The 22164-nt window shown below is 40.1% G+C and overlaps 1 protein-coding gene across 39 annotated transcripts in view; it reads right to left on the bottom strand.

Annotated features, from left to right (window-relative positions):
- Positions 1–901: 901 nt before the first annotated feature.
- The window catches only part of TMCC1 (transmembrane and coiled-coil domain family 1), a 254921-nt gene continuing 233658 nt past the window's right edge, over positions 902–22164 (bottom strand). For 38 of the 39 annotated variants that reach the window (XM_078351749.1, XM_078351760.1, XM_078351750.1 and 35 more), the window contains 2 exons: positions 7505–7640; positions 902–4932 (listed from right to left, as the gene is read on the bottom strand). In XM_078351749.1, the coding sequence (XP_078207875.1) occupies positions 4621–4932; positions 7505–7640 (448 nt within the window). In that variant the 3' untranslated portion in view covers positions 902–4620. Of the gene's footprint in view, positions 6761–7504; positions 7641–22164 lie in introns of all 39 variants that reach the window. The other variant, XM_078351752.1, reaches the window with a different exon arrangement.

The following is a 22164-nucleotide window of genomic DNA, read 5'->3' as shown; positions in this document are numbered from 1 at the left end:
CTGCCACTTAGACTAGAGTACAGTGGTGCAATCATAGCTCACTGTGATCTCAGACTCCTGGGCTCAAGTGATGCTACTACCTCAGCCTCCCGTGTAGCTGGGACTACAGGCAAGTGCCACCAAGCCCAACTAAACTTATTTTTTGTAGATATGGGGTCTCACTATGTTGCCCAGGTTGGTATCAAACTCCTGACCTCAAGTAATCCTCCAACCTTGGCCTCCCAAAGTATTGGGATTACAGGCGTGGGAACCATTATGCCCAGTTTTTACTGGGCATTCAGTAAGTCTCCAAAGATTTTAATGGATAAAAATAAAGCAGGCTTTGAAATTACATGTTGCCTATTATCGTGGCAGCTCTATGTGTCCTTTATGCACTGCACAACTCCTGGATGTTGTTCAGAGTATATCACACTTCTGAAGCCCCCTGCGGTTGGGCAATATACAACCTGCACATCTGTACATGGCAACCTGGCCCATATTTTAAGAAGTTTAAGTGAAATTTTCAAAGATTTCACAAGATGTATCCTTTGCTCTCACAACATCCACCTGTAGGATCAAGTTGGATGGTGTGATATTACTAGTCTATAGATGGGGTAAGAGGCACAGAGCTAGCAAGCCAGAAGTGGGGCTAAAGCTCTCAATGTTCAGACTGGGGCTGTGAAGGACTGAGTCATCATGTCTCTGCTTGGTACCTGGTCAAAGGCAAGTTTAGGACTTCAGGATTTCAAGAGGCCTTCCAGAGATCATCAGGAAAAAGTCCTAACAGAAATTACTACTTCTATAACAAAGCCAACCACAGGTGGCATCAGTCTGGATAATAACTCATTATCCGCATGTAAAACTCTATATGTTAAACGTTTCAAAAATAAAGAGCAAAACAAACCTGAGTCTGACCACCAGGTTAATAGCTGAGGTCTTTATTTCAATTTGTATATACAGTAAAAGTGCTGCTGAGAACCTGCAGCGACCAGACAGAACATAAATTTAAATCTCTCTCAACAATTAGCAGCTTAAGATCTATCAACTACAGTGTTAATGTTCCACACGTTCACAAGTGTCATTTCTTTACGTTTCAATTCGTGCAAGTGAGTTTTTATTCTTACACACTTTTGATAAAACATACTTACAGTCTAGTAGTCAATCCCTACTGAGGATATCACCTAGCATACACGACACACAGACAGAAATGTTAACTCTTAGAGCCACATTCAAAATCCCAGGTTTCACTTGGGGTGGGTGTATGGGAACCATAATTTTGCCTGTGTCAGATTACAATAATGTTTGGTTTTGTTTTGGATGCTTATTTTCCAAAGCTGAAAGACAGCTCCTTATTGGAATTCTCTCAGAACTCAGCATTTCATCTGACTGTACCTCAAAGGAACATGAAATCAAAAACAAAACCAAATGCACTGAAGATCACATGAAAATACGCTCATTATCTGCACATGGCTAGTGAGGAAGGCTTGCTCCCAGTGTTTTTCTTGGCATCAGACTTTTACTCCATTTAGAACAGGGGAGAGAGAAGACCCCAGTCAGTGAAGTATAAAATTTAACCTACTTTTGCTTTTTAAGGAGCCAGTAGACTGGAAAGCCTTCCTTACTAGGACATACTGAGTATACCAAGAAATGGAAATTGGAGCAGACAGAAGTACCCTTCAATTATCATAAACAATGATTGGAGCAGACAGAAGTATCCTTAAATTATCATAAACAATGTAAAATGTGCATTCTACAACCTGAACAGTCACCCAGGCTAACACAGCCAGCTTCACTCACCCAGGCTAGGGGCATGGACAAATAATCCAGGAATGCTTCATTTTTAAGGGAATGAACATAATTTAACATAATTTCTTTTTAGAGAGGAGCACTCAAATGAGGGGAAGTTTCCACCCAGAACAACTGTTAAACCATTAAAGCCAGGTTATAGAAGAGCTCTGAAAAGACAAAAGAACCCAAGAAAAACCACGATGCAAAGAAACTCAAACGTAACAGGATGGGCAGCAAAAGGAACAGGAAGGTATGAAAACAGATGCATGGTTACAAACAGCATTAAATGCACACAACTGCTGGGTATGGTGAATAATCAAGGTACAAGAGAGCTGGAAAGCCATTACTACACCTGATTTGCACCGAAGGTCCTTCCTAAGACAGTTTGAGAAAGGAAGATAGAAAGTCAGCTTGGGATTGTTTGACTGGAGCTCAGGGGGCTTTCTATAGGTGAAAACCTTCCTTTGATAGAAACCGTCCCAGGGCAAATGGGAAAAGTTACAATCCATCTATCACAGTGACTTCCAGTGCCCACAAAACTTAGTCTTCAGGCAGTTTGGGGGACTTAAAGGTTCTAGCTTAGAAAAACTGGTGGATTGATGCTAGGGCATCTTTTAAATAACTTTGTGTGGGCTCTCTACTCTGAGCAATTACACCAAAGTAGAAAGTTAGGAGAAACTGTTGTTCAAAAGTTCAGTGTCCTTTGGGACCCCTACCTAAAAAGTCACTGCGATATTTTTAGGCAAAGTTAACATTTTAAATATATTGGTTTGGGGACAATTTGTTTTTGGCATGAACATGAATTGGTTCTAATTTTTTTTTTAAAGAAAAAGATCACCTCTTTGGCCCTACCCTGGGTGCTAGTTTTGAGGGGGCAACAGAGCTAGCAGATTTACTATAATCAACGGAGGTTGGGGTGAAGACTGGGGTACCTGAGTTAAAATATCAAAATAGTTATGGAAACAACATGCTGGCTCTGAGAAATCCAGCTTGCCAAAGCAAAAGGAGGCTGGCACCATTAGTAAATTGTCCTTTCAGACAGGCAGGGCAATGCTAATCTGAAGGAATTTCCTGGTAGGGGAAACAGGCAAAGCATACTTTGCTACTCTTTTCAGGGCATCTTATATGTACTTCATTGCACAGAATGAGGCCAAGAGGGAACAGCGTTTGTGTCCCAATACTACAAATAATATGGAAAGATTAACCAAGCTCTCTAGATAAACTCTAAATGTTCAAGTTCCACCAGGATGATGGAACTGGTTATAGGATGGGGGAAGGCAGCTCATTTCATTTTTCTAAACCACCTACAAAAGTCCACTGAGCATAATTATGTTAGGTTAACGAGTCAGTTTACATTAATAGGAAGCTGGCAACATTTTACACCCAAAACTCGGGTCCTTCTAATCTGACATTTCCTTCACTGCTCTTTAGGAGAATCACCTTTGATTGATTCTCTTAGGCAGACAGAATAAAGCTTTGAAATTAAGAATGCTGGGGCCAAAATGAAGACAGAGACTCCACATCACTTTGGTTTCAGTAATTAGGGGGTGTTAAGAAAATAAATTAAGGAAACACAAGGACTTATTTATGACTTTTATAGTCTCAACTTTTCCTAAAGACAACCCCAGCCCAAGATCACTGGGTGAACATTTTCTTGGGGCAAAAAAAAAATCCCTATCCTAGTACACTAGTTTGTGGAAACAGCCTCCCCCTCTCCTTGCACAACCCTTTCCTCTCCAACCAAACCAAACCCATAAAACCAGGATGTGGGGATGTCCGGACAACAAAAAGCAGCAGCAGTAGCTAGAGGGAGTTTAAACTGCATCTCAAAACAAGGGCGGCAGAGGGCAGCATTTACAGCAAGACTTTCTTACTCAAACTGTTTCAAGACAAAGGGAGCAGCACACTTAAATATCCACACATTTCTTCATTTAAAAACATCACTTCTTTATTTCAAAGGAAAATAAAAGACCCTCCCAACCCTGTCCAAAAAAACCCAATAATAATAATAACAATAATAAAAAATCCTATTAGAAACCATAAGGAAGCACTGAGAGTTTGAGTATTACATTCTTCAAGTATGCTGTTTGGATATTTTATTTTTAGGTTGTTAACTATACATATATAAAAAAACCCTTAAAAGTGCGGCCAAGGGATTTTGCTTAAAATTAAGTATTTAGAGGGTTACTGAAAAATACTGTAGTAGGACTGTGCAGTGATCCTTTGGGGGATGATGCTTTCACTTTTGTATCCTAGCAAAGGTTAAGGGGCAGGTTCAAAAGTGATCATACTTCCAAGGGTAGCTTAAGTGGCCAACTTGGGTGAGAAGGCCAGGGAGATCCATGTGTTCTTCCACGGACAAGGAAAATCCACCCTGAATCCAAAAATTCAGACATGGAATGTGGCAGGATTTCACAGTAAAGTTAGTCTGGGATGGGGAAAAGTGATGAGCCCAGACAAGGCAGGGTGTTAGGTTTAACTGGTTTGCCCTAATCAGGTTTTCGCATCTTTTTAGTGGGTTTTAGTGCAGTCCTTCAAGCCACAATTTAGATTGCCCTTCAGTGTGCTCCAGATTGTTGGTTCATATTAAAGGACTGTTTAAGAGTTGCATCCCAAGGAAAATCATGCTACATAAAAATGATCCAAGATTTTCGCCCAAAAAACTTCTTGGATAAAATCTAAAAAATACTATTGCAATTGCGTCTCTTGAAGAAAAAAACATTATTCTAAATGTAAACAGATTCACTCAACTCTTTTGTTGTTGTAGAAAACTTCGGAGTAGGTAAGTTGCTGTCTAACTCTCTGCTGCATGCACTCGCCAGAGGGTAGGGAACAATGCCTTCCGTGCCAGCATCATCTAGATGAAAAGAACCGTTCCACATAGCTGAAGAGGGCGTCCCAGTGCTTCCAGAGAAAGGCAATGAAAACCACAAGGAATAAAGTGCTGAACGTCCTGTTGCGAGTCTTCATGAGGGGGACCACACAGTTGGCTACAGTGGAGACAAAGACCAAAAGGACCGCCATGACAGCCAGGAGGATGTTGATGAGTTTGCCCAGAAGGTTCCGGGCAGTGGCATTCTCCAGCCCTTCTAGCTGCACCACCTGCTGCTGCTGCTGCTGCAGCTCCATCTTGGAGATGCGAGTCTGGCATGCCTCCAGGGCCTCCTGTGGGCCAGAACAGGGAAGAGTTAAGCCTTCTTTTCACAAGTACTCCGAGATGCTGACACGGCCCTGGGCAAGCCAGATGCATCTTGAGCAATGCCAATGATTTTATAAATACGCTGGAGCCTTGAATGTAAAAGGTTAGATGGATAATTCACTATACGTTCCATTGCTTTCCTGTGTGATGAGTCACAGGAAGCAGTGGCCACACTTAACATTTATTTAGTCTAGAATATTTTAATGACAAGATATATGATTTCTCTTTTTTCATTGAAAAATTATTACTCTAAGTTGCACAGGACAAACATATTTGTTCAACATACAAAATTTCAAATAGGATAGTTTCTATTGACATTTCCTTCAAGTCCAATCCCTGTCCCTGAGCTACTACTGCTTGTTTTATGTTCACCCTTTTATCTGTGTTTAAGTGTATACATATATGTATCAAGGAATATATATGGAATTATTATTTTTATTTCCTATCTGTAAACTAAAAAAAAAAAAATCCTAAGCCCTCAAGCTGAATGAACAGACTCCCTTTTGGCCAAAGGGGACCCCAAAGAAACCTGAAAAAGTGAGTTCTTGGCAATGACGGGAAAGAGGCTGAACATTTCTCATATCCTCTCCCTTTTGGAGTTTAGGCACAAATAACTAGCATTAAGGCTAAAATAGAGATCATAAGACTGACAGAATGGACTCTTTGTGGCAGTAAGATACCACACTATAAACTAGACCTAAGGCCATGCCAGACAAGGGTTAAGTTGCACCCTACAAACCACAACATCTCATTAAATTAGTTTTAAAAAAATTAACCCGGTATTAATGTGGCATTCTTTCCAACCTGACTCGGGTATGGCATCATATGAAAGAGAGCAGACCCCATTAACTCAGGCATTTCTTTGTACTAACTTCAAGTCTTTAAACAAAGTTTAACTCTTTCAACCAACTGCCAACTAAAAAATCCCTAAAACCCACTATAACTTGATAGCCCCTACTTAGAGATGTCCCACCATCTTAGGCCAAACCAATGTATACTTTCCATATGTGATGATTCAGGATTTTACCTACAATCCCTGTCTCCCTGAAATGTATAAAGCCAAACTGTAATCCAACTGCCTCGGTGTACTTTCTCAGGACCTCTTGAGACTATGTTCCCCAGGCATGGTTACTTATATTAGCTCAGAATAAACCTCTTTAAAATATTTTACATGGCTTGGCTTTTCCAAACATGAATAGTATCATACTATAGGAATCGATTCACAACTTGCTTTTTTCATTGAACAGTGGGTCTTGGTGATCTCTCCATGTCAATATGCAGAATCTACCTCATTCATTTTAACTGCTGCATAGCATTTTATGGTATGGCTAGGCTATGTCATAGTTTATGCAGCTAGTTCCGTCTTGGGGATTTTTAGGTTGTATTCAACTTTTCCACTATAACAAGAATGCAGTGAACAGCCTTTGAACGTGCTTCCTTATACACACTACCTGGTGTTTTCTAAGTCAAGTCAATCCCTGACATCAGTGGAAAGGGATCTCTGACCTGCCTTCTTGAAAAGGGCACACTCTCCTTTAGGTTGATCCTCTGTAAAAAGGACATTATGCCTACACACTAGACCAAACATTAAAAATGTCTGTTGTCCTCAAGGCCATGGCCTTTGCCCATGAGTTTAAATTAATTCCACCAAAGTATTCAGGGGATAGAACCTATTTCCTTAGCTATCGTCCTCCAAAGTTGGTTGGAGCCCTGAGTTTTTCTGGTCCTGGTTTCAATGGGTCCTGGTTTCCTGGGATTTGATGTAAGGCTTCCGCAACTTCAGACTGAAGTCAGCTAGAGAATGGAAAGACAATGGATACTGTCTAGTCCAGAAGGTTCTTAGGGAAAAAAATAATTAAAACATAAACAGGGCCTGAAGAAGATGGCATCTGGGTAAATGATCTAGACAATTCCTTTGATTCTTTTAGGCTGTTGTAATACAAGTTTTCTGGCTCACTTCCCTTCTCTGAGAAAGCGTCTTCCAAAATACTTTCATACAAAACTACAAATAACTGTTTCCTTAGAAATACCTCCCTATAGAAATAAGGAAAAATTAAATATCTACTTCCTCATAGAATAAAATGGACGAACTATTAGCCTTAATTAAACACTACTGCCTCATGGGTTATTCTTGCAAACTGTCTGGTAATATGCCTATATGAGATTTGGATTTGGCAGCTGGGATAAAAGCCCCCTTTCCCACAGAAGGAGCAGACAAGGGCAAAATGGCCCTAACATTTGTCAGAGCTGCTTTTGAAGCAGTAATGGACAAATAGGATGCAATTGGTTTACCATACACTGAGACTACTGTGATCCTAAGAAACATTTCCCAAGTGCCAAGCAGGCATACCAACCCAAAATGGTATAAACTTTTGAGAAATGCACATCAATCATTTTAAGCGTAGGTATACGCTTACATGGTTAGTATAAAAGCTTTTCTTTGTACTCTACCTTCTCATCTTTTTTCCTTCCTCTATTTTCTTTTTTGCTTTCTAACCCTATTCTATTGTGCATTTACACCTTTTCCTTCTTACTAACCTGGATGTCCCGAGCCCGTTCATAGGACTGATATGCGATTTTTTCTTCCATGCTTGCCAATTCCTGCTTCAAGTTCAAGATTTCATTCTGGTGGAGCTCTGTTAGGTCATTTAGCTGTTCTTCTAATCGTTCACATCTAAGGAGAAAATGTTAGAGTTTTATGCATTCTGTGAATATCTTTCCTGGTATTATTTACATCCAATCCCTAAAACCCGTTCTGCAAAGGGAGAAAATAAAAGCACAGAGAAATTGCGTGGCCTGGGTTAACAGGGTGTGCCAGTGGTACAGCTTTTAGTCTCTGGAAAAGATAGCTTGTTTCAGAGCCAAATCACACAGCAACATGGCTTTTTCACAACCTTTTCTATGCACAGTATTGCAGCGATGCCAGCAGCCCTGATTAACTGAGCATAACCATAATATTAAGGCAGTTGTTAGGCTACTCTAAACAACATATGGGAGAGGCAAAAGCTAGGGTACAATTAAGCAAACCTCATGAAAAGATAACACACAAATGGAAACTGAACTTCTGGCAGTCACCAGTAGCTTATTCCAGAACTGGTCAGCTCACTTGCCTGGATGTTTGTGATTCACAGCCTTAGAATGCCAGAGCCAGAGAGGCCCATCATCCCCATGGCCAAGCACAGTGTCTGGGATATTTCTGTCAACAAATATTTACTGAGAGCCTACTGTGTGCCAGGCATGTTCAAAGTACTGGGAATATTATGGTAAGTAAGAGAGGGTGACTGCCCTCAGGAGTTCATACCCTAAGGAGTGGGGGAGGCAAGATGATTTCCCATAGGGAGAAGAAAAACAAAGAAGATCAACAGGTGTATATGACTGAGTGCCTGAAGGCTAGTGAAACTGGAATGGTCAGGGAAGGTCTCTTGCTAGTTCAATTCTATTAAACAATGAAGCTTGAAACTTGAGCGATACAAACCGAGCCTTGTGAAAATGTGGAGGGAAGAATGTCTTAAGCAGAGGAAATAGTGTGTATGAGGTTCTTAAGATGGGAATTAGTTTGGCATGTCTGAGGGATAGAAAATAGGTCAGTGTGGCTGTAGCTGAGTAAAAAACAGGGAGAATAAAGGGATATAAGGTTCCTTGGGAGTAGGAATTATTTTATTCCTATTGTATCTATTGCACTTAGGACCACATAAGGGAAGATTTACTCTACATAAAAATGGAACTTGGACAAGGCATCTAAGGAGAGGCAGGATTAGAAAAGGTTTAAAGGATGAGATCAGAGATTCTAGGTGAAAAATGAATGTGAGTAAAGGGCTGGAGATAAATGGATGATAAATGTACAGAATAACTAGAATAGTGGATCTATGTTGGAGAATAAAGGAAAATCTGGAAGATGAAAAGAGTTGGGATTCTAGAATAGATAGTAAATGAGCCCAAGGCAGACTCCTGAGTAGAGGAGCCATGTGATAAACATGAGTTTTTAGGAAAATGAGTCTTCTCATAGTGGTGAAGATGATAGACTGGGGTAGGTTGTATGTGGAGTCCCAGGAACTAAAGAGCTATGTAGGTAGGAGAAAGGCTGAAGACTCCACATTTAAAAACACTAGAAACAGAGAGGAAAAGAAAGAATAAACACATTGTCTAGCCTCTGGTACCTAGAATGGAAACCTCTCTGTCCGACAGAGGGCAGCTCTTGTCCCAACAGGGAATGCAATACCATTCAGACAGCACATACTTAGCACCATCATGTGAGTCTCAAGAGGTAATTTGTACGTTGCAGCATCATAAACACTCTCCCTTCCAATAATTATGTAATAAATAATAATATCCTAAACTCTACTGCTTTTCTAAGAAACAAGGATTTTTTTTTTAAAAGGCATCATCTGATCCTTTTTACCATATTACTGAATCCTATTTAGTTCTTCTTTATCCTTGATAGGAATTTCTACATTGCCTTCTTTTATGCTGAAACTCTTCCTGTTACTGAAGTGACTGAACAGACTAATGAGAAAGCAGTCCTACCTTTGATTGGTAACTAGGGCCAAAGTTCTCTATGACTCTGCCTTTTCCTTTCATCTGCTGCCCAAGGTATGTGCTCAGAAACAGGTCATATCTCTAGAATTGATTTTCCACCAAATTTTAAGTTCATAAAATGCCATAAAATTATGTTAAAATAATATCTTTTCATGACTGTCCTATGTTCTGTAGTGTTTTTGGTGTTGGATAATTTCATCATTCTCTCTTTTTACCAGAGAGGAGCTAGAGACTTTTTTAAAGTGGCATTTTTTAAAGGTTGTATCTGGTAGCAAATTACTCTCCTAAACTAAGGACTGTTGAGTGGCAGGGAGGGGAGCGGGGTGGTGGTCACCAGCCTGCATTCTGATGAAAGCAGACACATATGACATCTCTGCATGTGTCCCATAGGCTACCATACAACCTCTTAGCCCACAGATTTTAGGCCTCTTAGGAATCTTATTTGATATTAAATATGGCTCATACATACCAGTAGAACAGATTAAAAAACAGTAGCAACAGCAACAATTTAATCAATGCCTACTATGCAAATTCATTTCAAGAACCCCAAGAGGGTAGAAGGTATTATCTGCATTTTATAGATGAGGAAACCGAAGGTCAGAGAAGTTCTAAAGTGAACTGCCCAAGGGCACATATGTATTAAGTAGGGCAGGAAGGATTTGAATCCAGTTTTGACTTTAAAATCCAAGTTCTCAAACTTTACAACGTGATGCCATTTTAAAATTAAAGAAGCCCAGATCAACTAACTCTCTTTATAAGTAAGAAATCTGAGTCAGAGTGCTAGCGATCCAAATCACTTAGCCAAAGGGAGCTGAAAAGAACTACACTTATGTGATGGGTTGGAGTTTGATGTCAAAGTGGAGTTGATGGGAGAAGGAGGGGTGTAATAAAAAGATTCTGAACCTATTAATTAAAAGGTAAGAGTTGGTGAGGGCACAGAGAAATCTGAACCCTCATATACTGCTATTGGGAATGGAAAATGGTACGACTGCTCTGAAAACAGTTTGGCACCTCCTCAAAAAGTTAACAGTTACCATGTGACTCAGCAATTCTATTCCAGATATAACTGAAAAGAAATGAATACTTATTTCTATATAAAAGCTTGTACACAAATGTTCATATCAGCATTATCATAGCCAAGAAGCATAAACAACCCAAAAATGAAGACAACAGAATACAAGGCATGCTTATCTTTACAAATAGCATGAGGCAAGAAGCAAGCTGAATTCAAAATGATCTTGACAGATTCAAGTGCAGCCAAGACTTTACCTGGGATTAATTCTACAGAAATAGGGAACTACTTCCTACTGCTGAATTCAGATATCAGAGGTCATGTAATGAGGGGGTAGCTTGTTCTTTGTAACGCCACAGAACTAAGGAGCAAGTCTTAGAAACAGTGGTCTTTAGTTCAGTTTTAGAAAAAAACTTTCTAATAGCTGTATCTATCTAACAACGAAAAAAAATATCTTCGAGAAAATGAGACCCTGCCACCACTGATATTAAAGGAGAGGCTGCTTGTCAGGGATGCTGCAGAAATAAATCCTCTATTGAAAGAGATTTAACTAGATGCCTGAGATCTTTTCTAACCCCTAGTTTGATTCTTGTAGTCAGGGATCTTGTTTTCCTTTTTTTTTAAAAAAAGAAATGGGGTCTTGATCTGTTACCCAGGGTGGAGTGCAGTGGTGCAATCATGGCTCACTATAATCTCACATTCCTGGGCTCAAGGGATCCTCCCACCTTCAGCTTTCTGAGTAGCTGGGACTACTGACAGGCACCAACAGGCCTGGCTAATTTTATTATTTATTTATTTTTAGAGAAAGGGTCTTACTTTGTTGCCCAGTCTGGTCTTAATATCCCAGGCTCAAGCAATCCTCTTACCTTGGCTTCCCAAAGTGCTGGGACTACAGGTGTGGGCCACCTTACCTGGCTATTTTCATTTTTCAAGCTATAGATACTTAAAATGTTTGTGGCATATTTGCCTTCACAACATATTGATTTTAGCAACAACAATCGGGGGTAAGGAGGTACACAAAATAGTCGTGGTAATTTAAGAGTTATGTAAAATCAGGTGTGATATACTGGGATTCATTTGGTATGTGAGCTGGTGATAAATATATATGCATCAGAGAGTGCTTGCAAAAGTCCTCAGCACTTCTCAACACTTTTGAATCTTACTATAAACCAATGTTTATCATAAGAAGGTTGCAAACATGTCAAAGATTCTGGAAGTCATTTTCTTTCTTTTTTTTTTTAAGTGGAGTCTCAGTCTGTCACCAGGCTTGAGTGCAGCGGCATGATCTCGGCTCACTGCAACCTCTGCCTTCTGGGTTTCAAGTGATTCCCTTGCCTCAGCCTCCCAAGTAACTGGGACTATAGTCATGTGCCACCACACCCAGTTAATTTTGTTTTTGTATTTTTTGTAGAGATGGGGTTTTCCCATGTTGCCCAAGCAGGTCTTGAACTCCTTGACTCAAGTGATCTTCCTGCCTTGGCCTCCCAAAGTGTTGGGGTTATAGGCATGAGCCACTGTCCATGGCCTTAAGCCTCCATTTCTTTATGTCCACTTTCTCAATTGTATATATTTTGAAATTTTCACTGTTTCCAGTATATTTATAATGTTTTTCTGATGACATCACACAAATGGATTTACTGGGCACACACTCTATCCTCCTCAACCCTAGGTATAAGCCTCTCTTACTTCTTATTTCATACAGCTAGGTTCCTGCCATTTCCCTGGCTTAAGTTTGCCAAATAATTCAAATAGTTCCATGCACTGGCCTGTTCCAAACTTTCTTTTGTATTGGTGAAACTAGCCCACCTATGTATGCGTGTGAGGGAAGGTGTCTCGAGTAAATTTTTTCTTTTTTTTTAAGAGACAGTCTCACTATGTTGTCACTATGCTGGAGTACAGTGGTTATTCAGAGGCGTAATCTTGGTACACTGCAGGTTCAAACTACTGGGCTCAAGTGATCCTCCTACCTCAGCCTCCTGAGTAGCTGGGACTATAGGCCTGTGCCACTAGCCCAGCTAAAGTAAATTTTATCTAATCTTTTCAGGTCTCCAGAAAGAGATAATAGAAACTGCTAATCCTCACCATGCTCTTACAGAAAATAATGTCCTTCAGAGGTTGAACAGTTTACTCAGTTAATGGGAAATTATCAGCAAGTTCTCCTCAAGCTGAGTCTTCCCAAATGAGAAAATACAACCATCGTTCGCAGAGATAATACTTTGTTAGCAAGTAGCTAAACAGCAAAGCACTGTTTAGGTAGGTAGAATGAGCTCAATAGAAACAGAAGAACAGGTTTACAGACTTGCTGAGGTGATATAAAGCTGCAGAATTCAAAGCTGAGGCAAGACCCACTGTGGGTCTGGGTGAAATGACCCTATTAATTAATCAACTAATAACTACCAGCATTTGTTTCCCTCTTCCAGTTGTAAGAATTACCCGGAGAACGGCAACTTTCTGAAAGAACAGAAAAGTTGCAGCTGTTACCGTGTAGCTGAGAACCTGTTAAAGTCACACAAACACCTGTGTTTGGGTTACCAGAGTAGGCATTTCCAATTTGCAGGAAACATGGGAGGAATCTGAGAAAGCCATAAACTTTGAGGCTTTTGTAAAATCTGATTAACAAAGACACTGGCAAAATGCCCTTGGAGTCTTGGAATGCAGTTCTTCTGGGTTGCCCTCAATACCTTGAAAGAACTTCACTGGCCTGTCATTACTAAGACATTTTCCCTGAATTTGTTCACACTCAGACTGTGGAAGTTTGTTTTTCAGCTCCCTGTACTCCCCACTATTTGAGACAGGGTTTTGCTATTACCCAGTCTGGAGTACTGTGGTGAGATCTTAGCTCAATGCAACCTCTGCCTCCTGGGCTCAAGTGATCCTCCCACCTCAGCCTACAAAGTAGCTGAGATTACAGGTGTCTGCTACCAGCCTGACTAATCTCTGTTTGCTTTTTTTTTTTTTGAGACAGAGTCTCACTCTGTCGCACAGATTGGGTGCAGTGGCATGATCTCAGTTCACTGCAACCTCTGCCTCCCGGGTTCGAGATTCTCCTGCCTCAGACTCACGAGTAGCTGAACTAAAGGTGTGCACCACCACACCTGGCTAATTTTTGTATTTTTAGTAGAGACAGAGTTTCACTATGTTGGCCAGGCTGGTCTCAAACTCCTGACCTTAGGTGATCCACCCGTCTTGGCCTTTTAAAGTGCTGGGATTACAGGCGTGAGCCACTGCGCCCAGCCAATTTCTGTATTTTTTGGTACAGACAGGGTTTCGCCACGTTGCTCAGGCTAGTTCCAAACAGGCATGGCCTGTTTCTCAGCTCTTTCACAACCTCACATCTATGATTTGAAAGCACAAACCTGATCACACTTGGCACCAACAGTTTTTTATTTTTATTTTAAAAAATTTTTTAAAAGATGGGGTTTCACCATGTTGGTCAGGCTGGTCTTGAACACCCGATCTCAGGTGATCCGCCTGCCTTGGCCTCCAAAGTGCTTGGATTACAGGTGTGAGCCACCACGCCCAGTTTTCACACCCAAATTTCACATACAAGTTACATAAACCAAACTGAGGCTGATGCCCTAAAAAACTGTTGGTACCAACAACCTCTTGTATGTGAAATTTGGGTGTGAAAACAAGCTAACAAAGAGGGCCCAGTAAATGTGGTGTTTTTGGGTAGAGGAATGTGTGTAGAGAAGGAATTTAGGATTTGATCTAACCTACTTAATCATAAGCATCAAAACATCAAAATACTGGGACCAATAATAAGAATAATCATAACTACCTCTCCCCCCATGCCTTTTTATGTGTACCATCTGCCTCCAAGGAGCTAAGATTTATGAAGATATTTCTACATTAATCCTCATCTCCTTCCTACCTGGGAGGTACTTCAATTTCATAATAAAAAAACAGGAGGCCCAGGCTGGGTGCGGTAGCTCACACCTGTAATCCCAGTACTTTGGGAGGCTAATCTGGGCAACAGAGCAAAACCCTGTCCTACAAAAAATACAAAAATTAGCTGGGTATGGTGGCATGTACCTGCAGTCCCGGCTACTCAGGAGGGTGAGGTAGGAGGATTACTTGAGCCTGAGAGGTCAAGGGTACAGTGAGCCTGAGAGGTCAAGGGTACAGTAAGCCGAGACAGTGTCACTGCGTTCCAGCCTGGATGACAGAGTGAGACCCTGTCTCAAACAGAAAAAAATCCACAAACAGAAAGATAATGAGGTTTAATAAGAATCTGAACCACCTTGGCTCATGCCTGTTATCAGATTACTGTCTTTTTAAAAACTTTTCAACAGGGCAGATTGCTTGAGCCCAGGAATTTGAGACCAGCTTGGGCAACATGGTGAAACCCTGTTTCTACTAAAAATACAAAAAAATTAGGTTGGCGTGGTGGCATGTGCCTGTAGTCCCCGCTACTTGTGAGGCTGACATGAAAGGACTGCTTCAGCCCGGGAGGCAGAGGTTGCAGTGAGCTGAGATTGCGCCACTGCATTCCAGCCTAGGTGACAGAGTAAGACCTTGTCTCAAAAAGAAAAAAAACGCCTATATTCTAGTTCCCACTGACTTCCCACTATCGACATTACTAACATTATAATCTTCTTGGCATACTTTCTTTTCTAGTGTTTACTTTCTGTCTAAATTCTAAAATGGAGAAACCAGGTACAAACAACCCATCTTCTTTTTAAATATTAACACCAAACCAAAAAGTAGGGGGGGAAAAGGAAGATACATGTTTTATAGACTTTCACATGTGAAAGTCGTTTTTTTTTTAAAAAACTAAGAACGCTGCTTTAAGGAATTTTTAACCTGTGTACAGGATGCTAACTAGAACTCTCCAGACACAAACAGGGAGAGGGAAGAAGGTGAGTGAGTGGGTGGGAGGTTGTTAATCATACAAGTACAGTCACATCTCACTTAATGATGGGGACACATCTTGAGAAATGAGTTAGGTTATTTCATCGTTGTATAAACACCATACGGTATACTTACACAAATCTAGATAGTACAGTCTATGGTACACTTAGGCTATATGGCACAGTCAATTGTTCCTAGGCTACAAAGCTATACAGCAGATTACTATACCATAGGCAACTGTGGACAGCTGTAACGCAATAGCGTTTGTGTATCTAGACATAACTAAAGATAGAAAAGGCACAGTAAAAATATGCAGGCTTGGTAGTGCATGCCTATAATTCCAGCTACTTGGAGGCTGAGACACAAGAATTGCTTGAAATCAGGAGGCAGAGGTTGCAGTGAGCCAATATTGCACCACCGCACACCCGCCTGGGCAAAAGAGTGAGATGCTATCTCAAACAAAACAAAATATGGCATTATAAACTGATGCAACAACTGTGTTATATGTTGTTGATCAAAATGTCATTATTCAGCACATGACTATATATGATTTTGGCTGGCAAATGATGTTCATGCACCTCTGCCTAGATTACAAGTAGCATGAGATTAATAATCTTATTTTGAAGATTTTTACTCAAGGTCCTTCCTAAATTATTACAACCCAAAGAGAACCTGGACACTTAAATACGGCATGAGCTTAACTATCAGCAAACAGAAAGCCTTTGCACTGTAAGATTATATTTTCTAAAAGCAAGTATCATATTTTGGTAGGTGAAATTTGTCCCCCACTGGAAGCAAAACCTGTTCTATCTACAAAGTATTAAACATATCAAGATTTTGTTGTAGGTAAATAATTCATAAATAAATACTAAACTTGAAAGTGTTTTGGTCACTAGATTAATCAACACAGTAGTCACCTCCCTAGATCAGAGATGAGCCAGGCCCTTTTGTGTCAAATTCCAGATGAATGGGAGACTAGGTTGAGTGCATAGGCTGGGAATGCTTTGACCTAAAGCATTTCTCTTTGGGTGTGGCTCAAAAGTTTGGAGCCATCTCTGAGAACCAATGGTGCTTCCCTAGTTTGGCAATAGGTCACTATGGCAGGATGGCTGAAGAAACTTGTAGAGCAGGTATTGAGAGAAACAGGAAGAACTAGGTCCAAGGGCAAACACCCACAGGCAACTATGGGAGAAGACTGGACTATTACCCAAATGCATACCAGAGACCCAAAATAGCTTCTGACAGTGTTTGACCAGAGTAGACAGAAATAGCTGGGGGACGGGGGTATGGCATGTGGTGGGGGCCTGAATAGATTCCTAGCTGAATTGGGGAAAGTGGATTTTTTTCTCCTTATCTTTTGTAACCTTTTTTTGTATTGAAGCCTGAAAAGAGGCTAAGAAACACTGAACTAGCCTTCCACTGCAAAGGGGAAAAGGTATCAGTCCCCCATAAAATTTAAAGGGTAGGTAACATATTATCTTAAAGACAAGAAAACAGTAAATATCTAAAGAATACAGGGAATAAATAAAAACTAGAGAGACTTTCTGGGCAACTTACAGACTTAGTAATGACAGCTTTCTAACATTATGGCACAACCCAGATCTTTGTATTCCCCTAGAAAAAGTGGAGGAGGGAGCATTTGTTGAGCTCCTACTCTAAACCAAATGTCATACTGGGTACTTCCATATATGTTATCTCCTTTAATAATTTCAATAATCATGTACAATAAATATTATGTTTTTACAGAGGGAGAAACTGAGGCTCAGATAGTTATGTAATCTATTCAGAACTGGCAAGCAAATTAAAGTTTGTCCACTCCAAGGAATAAGGTTAATTAATTAATCCCCTCCATTCCTTTTTAGTGGCTAAACTAGGATGAGCTCACTCATAAATCTCTTTTATGGAAGGTCGTATACTTCATAAGAATATATCCTAATTGGGACTTTGCTTCTCTTATAAATGAAAGGCTAATTTGATTCAGTATCCTCAGTTTCTATTTCAAATTTATTGTCCAAATCTAGCCTACATTATCTTCTGGAAATTCTCAGATCACTTTTCAGTTGACAGGTCTCACACCTAGAATAAAGGGGCTAAAACAGCCATCTCTGAGCATAAGCATTGGTCTTATGTCTAATGATGGTCAAATCAACTAAAATTATATTTAAAAAACCATTTTTTTATTTAGAACTCTAACAGCCTGTGCCTAATTGGGTCAGCCTAGTTACTAACTGTTCTACTGCATATGATGACTGCTCAGGATGACTGTCTCCTTCTGTATTTTTGCTCTTATTACTCAGTGCAATTTAAAATATCCCTGGGTTTAATGCAAACATTCTCAGAAACTGATTTCCAAAGGACAGTAATCCCCTTCAAATACAAGCTTTCAAAATGGCATTAATACTCATCAACACCTGGAGGGTTTTTAGCCTGTCCTACATGACACTGCTTTATACAGGCAGTAGCCCAGTAGGATTCCAGGCCAGATCCCCTAAGAAAAAACTACCAAAGGAACCAGCAAAACTCTCAATTAATGTTTTTCTAGTTCTCTCTTATTTTTAGTACATCTTGCTACAGCTGAACTTTTTCTTTTGGTAGCCCATTAATATATTTACATTTACTACAGGAACAGAACTAATTCTTAGTTTCTAGCAGCAAATTAAATATATGTAAAACCATTTTACTGTGTGACCTGGCAAAAGTCACTTTATCTTTCTGCTTCAGTGTTCTCATCTGTAAATGAGATTAATCTAGATATCTAAGGGTCCCTTCTACTTCTGAAGTACTGTGTACCCAGCTGCCACTAACAAACATAGGATGAAGAAACTGGACAAGAATCTGAAGTCAGCACAGGTCTCATTACTTAAAACAATTTCTAAACCTTGTCATCTGCCTTCCCCAAGTACATGATCTCATTCACAGCTGAAAGCACAACGGTAAAATTCAATACCTAGTCACTAGTCAAAGGTTGAGGTGGAGTTCAGATCCAAGCTCTGCCACAATGGCTTCCTAGGATAAGTGCATGTGGGTACTGAAAAAATACTGTGTCAGTCATGGTACAATTATGTGGGTGAGGGGAGAGAGACTGTACTCTACAGGCTTTGAAATGTTTCTGATTATTCCAGAATTAAGGAGATGGTCTTGGGCAACTATCTTCACCTGGAGCTACTCACTCGGGTAGAGAGCAATGGAAACACATTACACGAAGGACATTATTGAGAAGGGACTCTGAGAAGCGAAAAAAATAACTGGAGTAGGGATTTCCTTAAGAAGGTTTCACCTATTTAACTACACTGTTGTACTGGCCTAGGAAACTTTCCAGAGCTTGCATATTCATAGAATTTTTATATAATATGTTAAAAACAGTGACTCAACTTATAGAAAACATTTACTTCAACTTGGGATAGGCCTAATACCCACTGCCAATGCATCTAATGCTTTAGAGAGCTAGACTTTAAACCATATAGATTTCAGAACTGAAAATCTATATTTGAAAAAAACTATCCTGGTATGAAAACAACACTGAATTTGAAGTCAGATAAAACTGGGTTTTGAATCTTGGCTTTACCACTTACTGAGTGACCTTTGGCAAATTTTAAAGCCCCACTGAGCCTTAATTTCCTCATCTTTAAAATGGGAATAATACAATTTACCTGTAGGGCTATAGTGAGGATTGGCAAATGTACTTAAAGCATCTAGCACTAGGCACTTCATAGGAGTTTAAGCTAATACTGTTAGTGTAGTGGCCTTGTCACCAACATTATCAAATAAAGCAGCAACACTGTGCATGGCCTCCCTCTCATCAACTCAGATACTAGTAAAATAAACTAAAGCATAGAAAAAAAAAAATGTATCTAGAGCAGCCATGCATGCATTAACTGGTTCTTGGTCACAGAAGAATCTCCATCCACAGCCTACTTTCTTCCTACACACAAAGCAAACCCTACAACAGAGTAGAAGTAGAATTAGTAATGAGAGGCTTCTGCAGGCAGCTCACTCACAGTGTAGAGAAGATGGAAAGGAGAAAAAAAAATATGAAAAAAGCAGATGAACTAAAAAAAGCCTAGGATCATTTACTGTAGAGGCACATAAATGTAGTTTCACTAACCTGAGAGTATCACTATAAGCTAGAATACTACCATATCTAAGATTTTTCCATTAAGTTAGGTTCAGTGTACTTTGTAAAAGAAGGCAGAGAAATTTCCCCAAAATGTTTAAAATGTGAAAAGTTTCAGTGCTTAAAACAGGTTTCTGGCCAGGCGTGGTTGCTCATGTTTGTAATCACAACACTTTGGGAGGCTGAGGCAGGTGGATCACCTGAGGTCAGGAGTTTGAGACTATCCTGGTCAACATAGTGAAACCCTGTCTCTACTAAAAATACAAAAAATTACCTGGGCATGGGATACCTGTAATCCCAGCTACTCAGGAGGCTAAGGCAAGAGAATCACTTGAACCCGGGAGGCAGAGGTTGCAGTGAGCTGAGACTGCGCCACTGTATTCCAGCCTGGGCAATAAGAATCTCAAAAAACAACAACAGAAAATAGATTTGAAAGCCAGGCATGGTGGCATGTGTCGGCAGTCCCAGCTACTCAGGAGGCAGAAGTGGAAGCACTGCTTGAGCCAGGAGTTCAAGACCAGCAGGGCAATATAGCAAGACCTTGACTCTTAAAAAAAAAAATACTTCAATTTGTAGAAAAATTTTAATTAGCTGGGCATGGTGGCTCGTGTCTGTAATCCCAGCTACTTGGGAGGCTGAGGAAGGAGACTTGCTTGAACTGGGACCTGGAAGGCGGAGGTTGCAGTGAGTTAAGATCACGCCACTGCAGTCTAGCCTGGGCTACAGAGCGAGACTCCATCTCAGAAAAAAAGAAAAAAGAAAAGAAAAATTTTATTTATGTGAAAGCATTTAAAGATCAACAAAATTAGATGAATATGTGTACTGTGTAAAGCCATATAAAATGGAGGGGAAATCTCTATCTGCTTTATACGGGGAATTATTGGAACAACAAAAATAAAGTAAAATAGTTGTGACTTTTCCACTCCCTTTCTTAGGGGGAAAAAAGGCTTTCTTTTGTCAAGATTATGTTTTAAGGAAAAAATCATTCTAAAGCTGAAGTGGGAAAACAAAACAAGTCAGATTACATATTATGTCTTCTCCTTATCCCCCTGGTTTTACCTCTTTTTTTGAAAATTCAGGTTTTCTTTATTCTGTTTTCATTCCATAAAACTAGTCATTTACCTATTAGAAAGAACCCAGTGTGCAATGAAAGAAATGCACCGTTCATTACTTCCTAAGTGGCTTGAACCATATTCTTCTAATGAGGTGTTAATGAGCAGCTAATATTCTATTTGTCTCTGACTTACACTAAAGGGATTCAAAGGTGGCTTGACAGACCTGCTTTTGATTTTCTCATATCTTGACTTTCTACATCTTGATGTGAAGACCTAACAAGCTCTATATGAATTTTAAGGTCTGGGGCAGTTTAAAAACTGCAAGGTTTTTAATAAAAAAAATTATTAAATTCAAAATAGAGGAGTTGACGGGGGCATGGTGGCTCACACCTGTAGGAGGGCAGATTGCTGGAGCCCAGGAGTTCAAGACCAGTCTGGGGAACATAATGAGACCTTGTCTCTACAAAAAAAAAAATTAAAAATTAAAAAATGAGCCAAGTGTAGTGGTGCACACCTGTAGTCCCAGCTACTCAGGAGGGATTCTGTTGAAGGCTACCTCAAGTGAGATTCGAGGATCACTTGAGCCCAGGAGGTGGAGGCTGTAGTGAGCCAAGATCACGCCACTGCATTCCAGCATGGGCACCAAAAACAAAACAAAGCCAGTCCAAAACAAAAACAAAATACAGGAGTCAAAGTAGGCAGTTTTTTTTTTTGTGGTTTTAAAATTTATTTTAACTGACTGTGGAATGTCTTCATGTTCTTTTTTTTTTTTTTTTGAGACAAAGTTTTGCTCTTGTTATCCAGGCTGGAGTGCAATGGCGCGATCTCGGCTCACCGCAACCTCCGCCTCCTGGGTTCAGGCAATTCTCCTGCTTCAGCATCCTGAGTAGCTGGGATTACAGGCACGTGCCACCATGCCCAGCTAATTTTTTGTATTTTATTTTTAGTAGAGACGGGGTTTCACCATGTTGACCAGGATGGTCTCGATCTCTTGACCTCGTGATCCACCCGCCTCGGCCTCTCAAAGTGCTGGGATTACAGGCTTGAGCCACCGCGCCCAGCCCTGTCTTCATGTTCTAAATGGAGTTAACAGCAGCTGCTCCCCTAACATCAATACAGCACTATGGGGCCAGGCAGTGAGCTATGTGCTTTACCCAAATAATTTCACTTAAATGTCACAATAATCTTATAAAGAACTATTACTATTTCTATGTTAGGGATAAGGAAACCAAGACTTAGGGAACTGAAGAAGCTTGCCCAGGTTTTCAAGGTTAGTAAGTGGAAAAACTGGAATTTGAACTTGGGAGTTGGGTTTAATATGGTACAAACAACCAGTTGTTTGATTTTTAGAGTCCATTTGAATGTCTGTTATATCACTTATTGAATAAGACACTGTCTTCTCAGTATACTAAAGAATTTATAAAACATTGAAATAAAAATAGTAATGTACAGTATTTGCTTTTAGAACTTTAATTCTCCTTCCCACACCACTTGTCTTTTCTTCTCCCTTGAAGTCTTAAGTTAGAATTAAAGGAAAAGAGGCAGGCTGAATTACTTATTAGCATTTTCACCATCTGAAAAAAACTTGCTGTTGTAACTCTTCTTAGACCTAATTTATACATGTGAA

This window comes from Callithrix jacchus, chromosome 15 (assembly GCF_049354715.1).
Source record: "Callithrix jacchus isolate 240 chromosome 15, calJac240_pri, whole genome shotgun sequence".
NCBI classification, from domain to species: Eukaryota; Metazoa; Chordata; class Mammalia; order Primates; family Cebidae; genus Callithrix; species Callithrix jacchus.
Note: the sequence above shows the minus strand (reverse complement) of the source record. Positions and strands in the feature narration are given on the sequence as shown.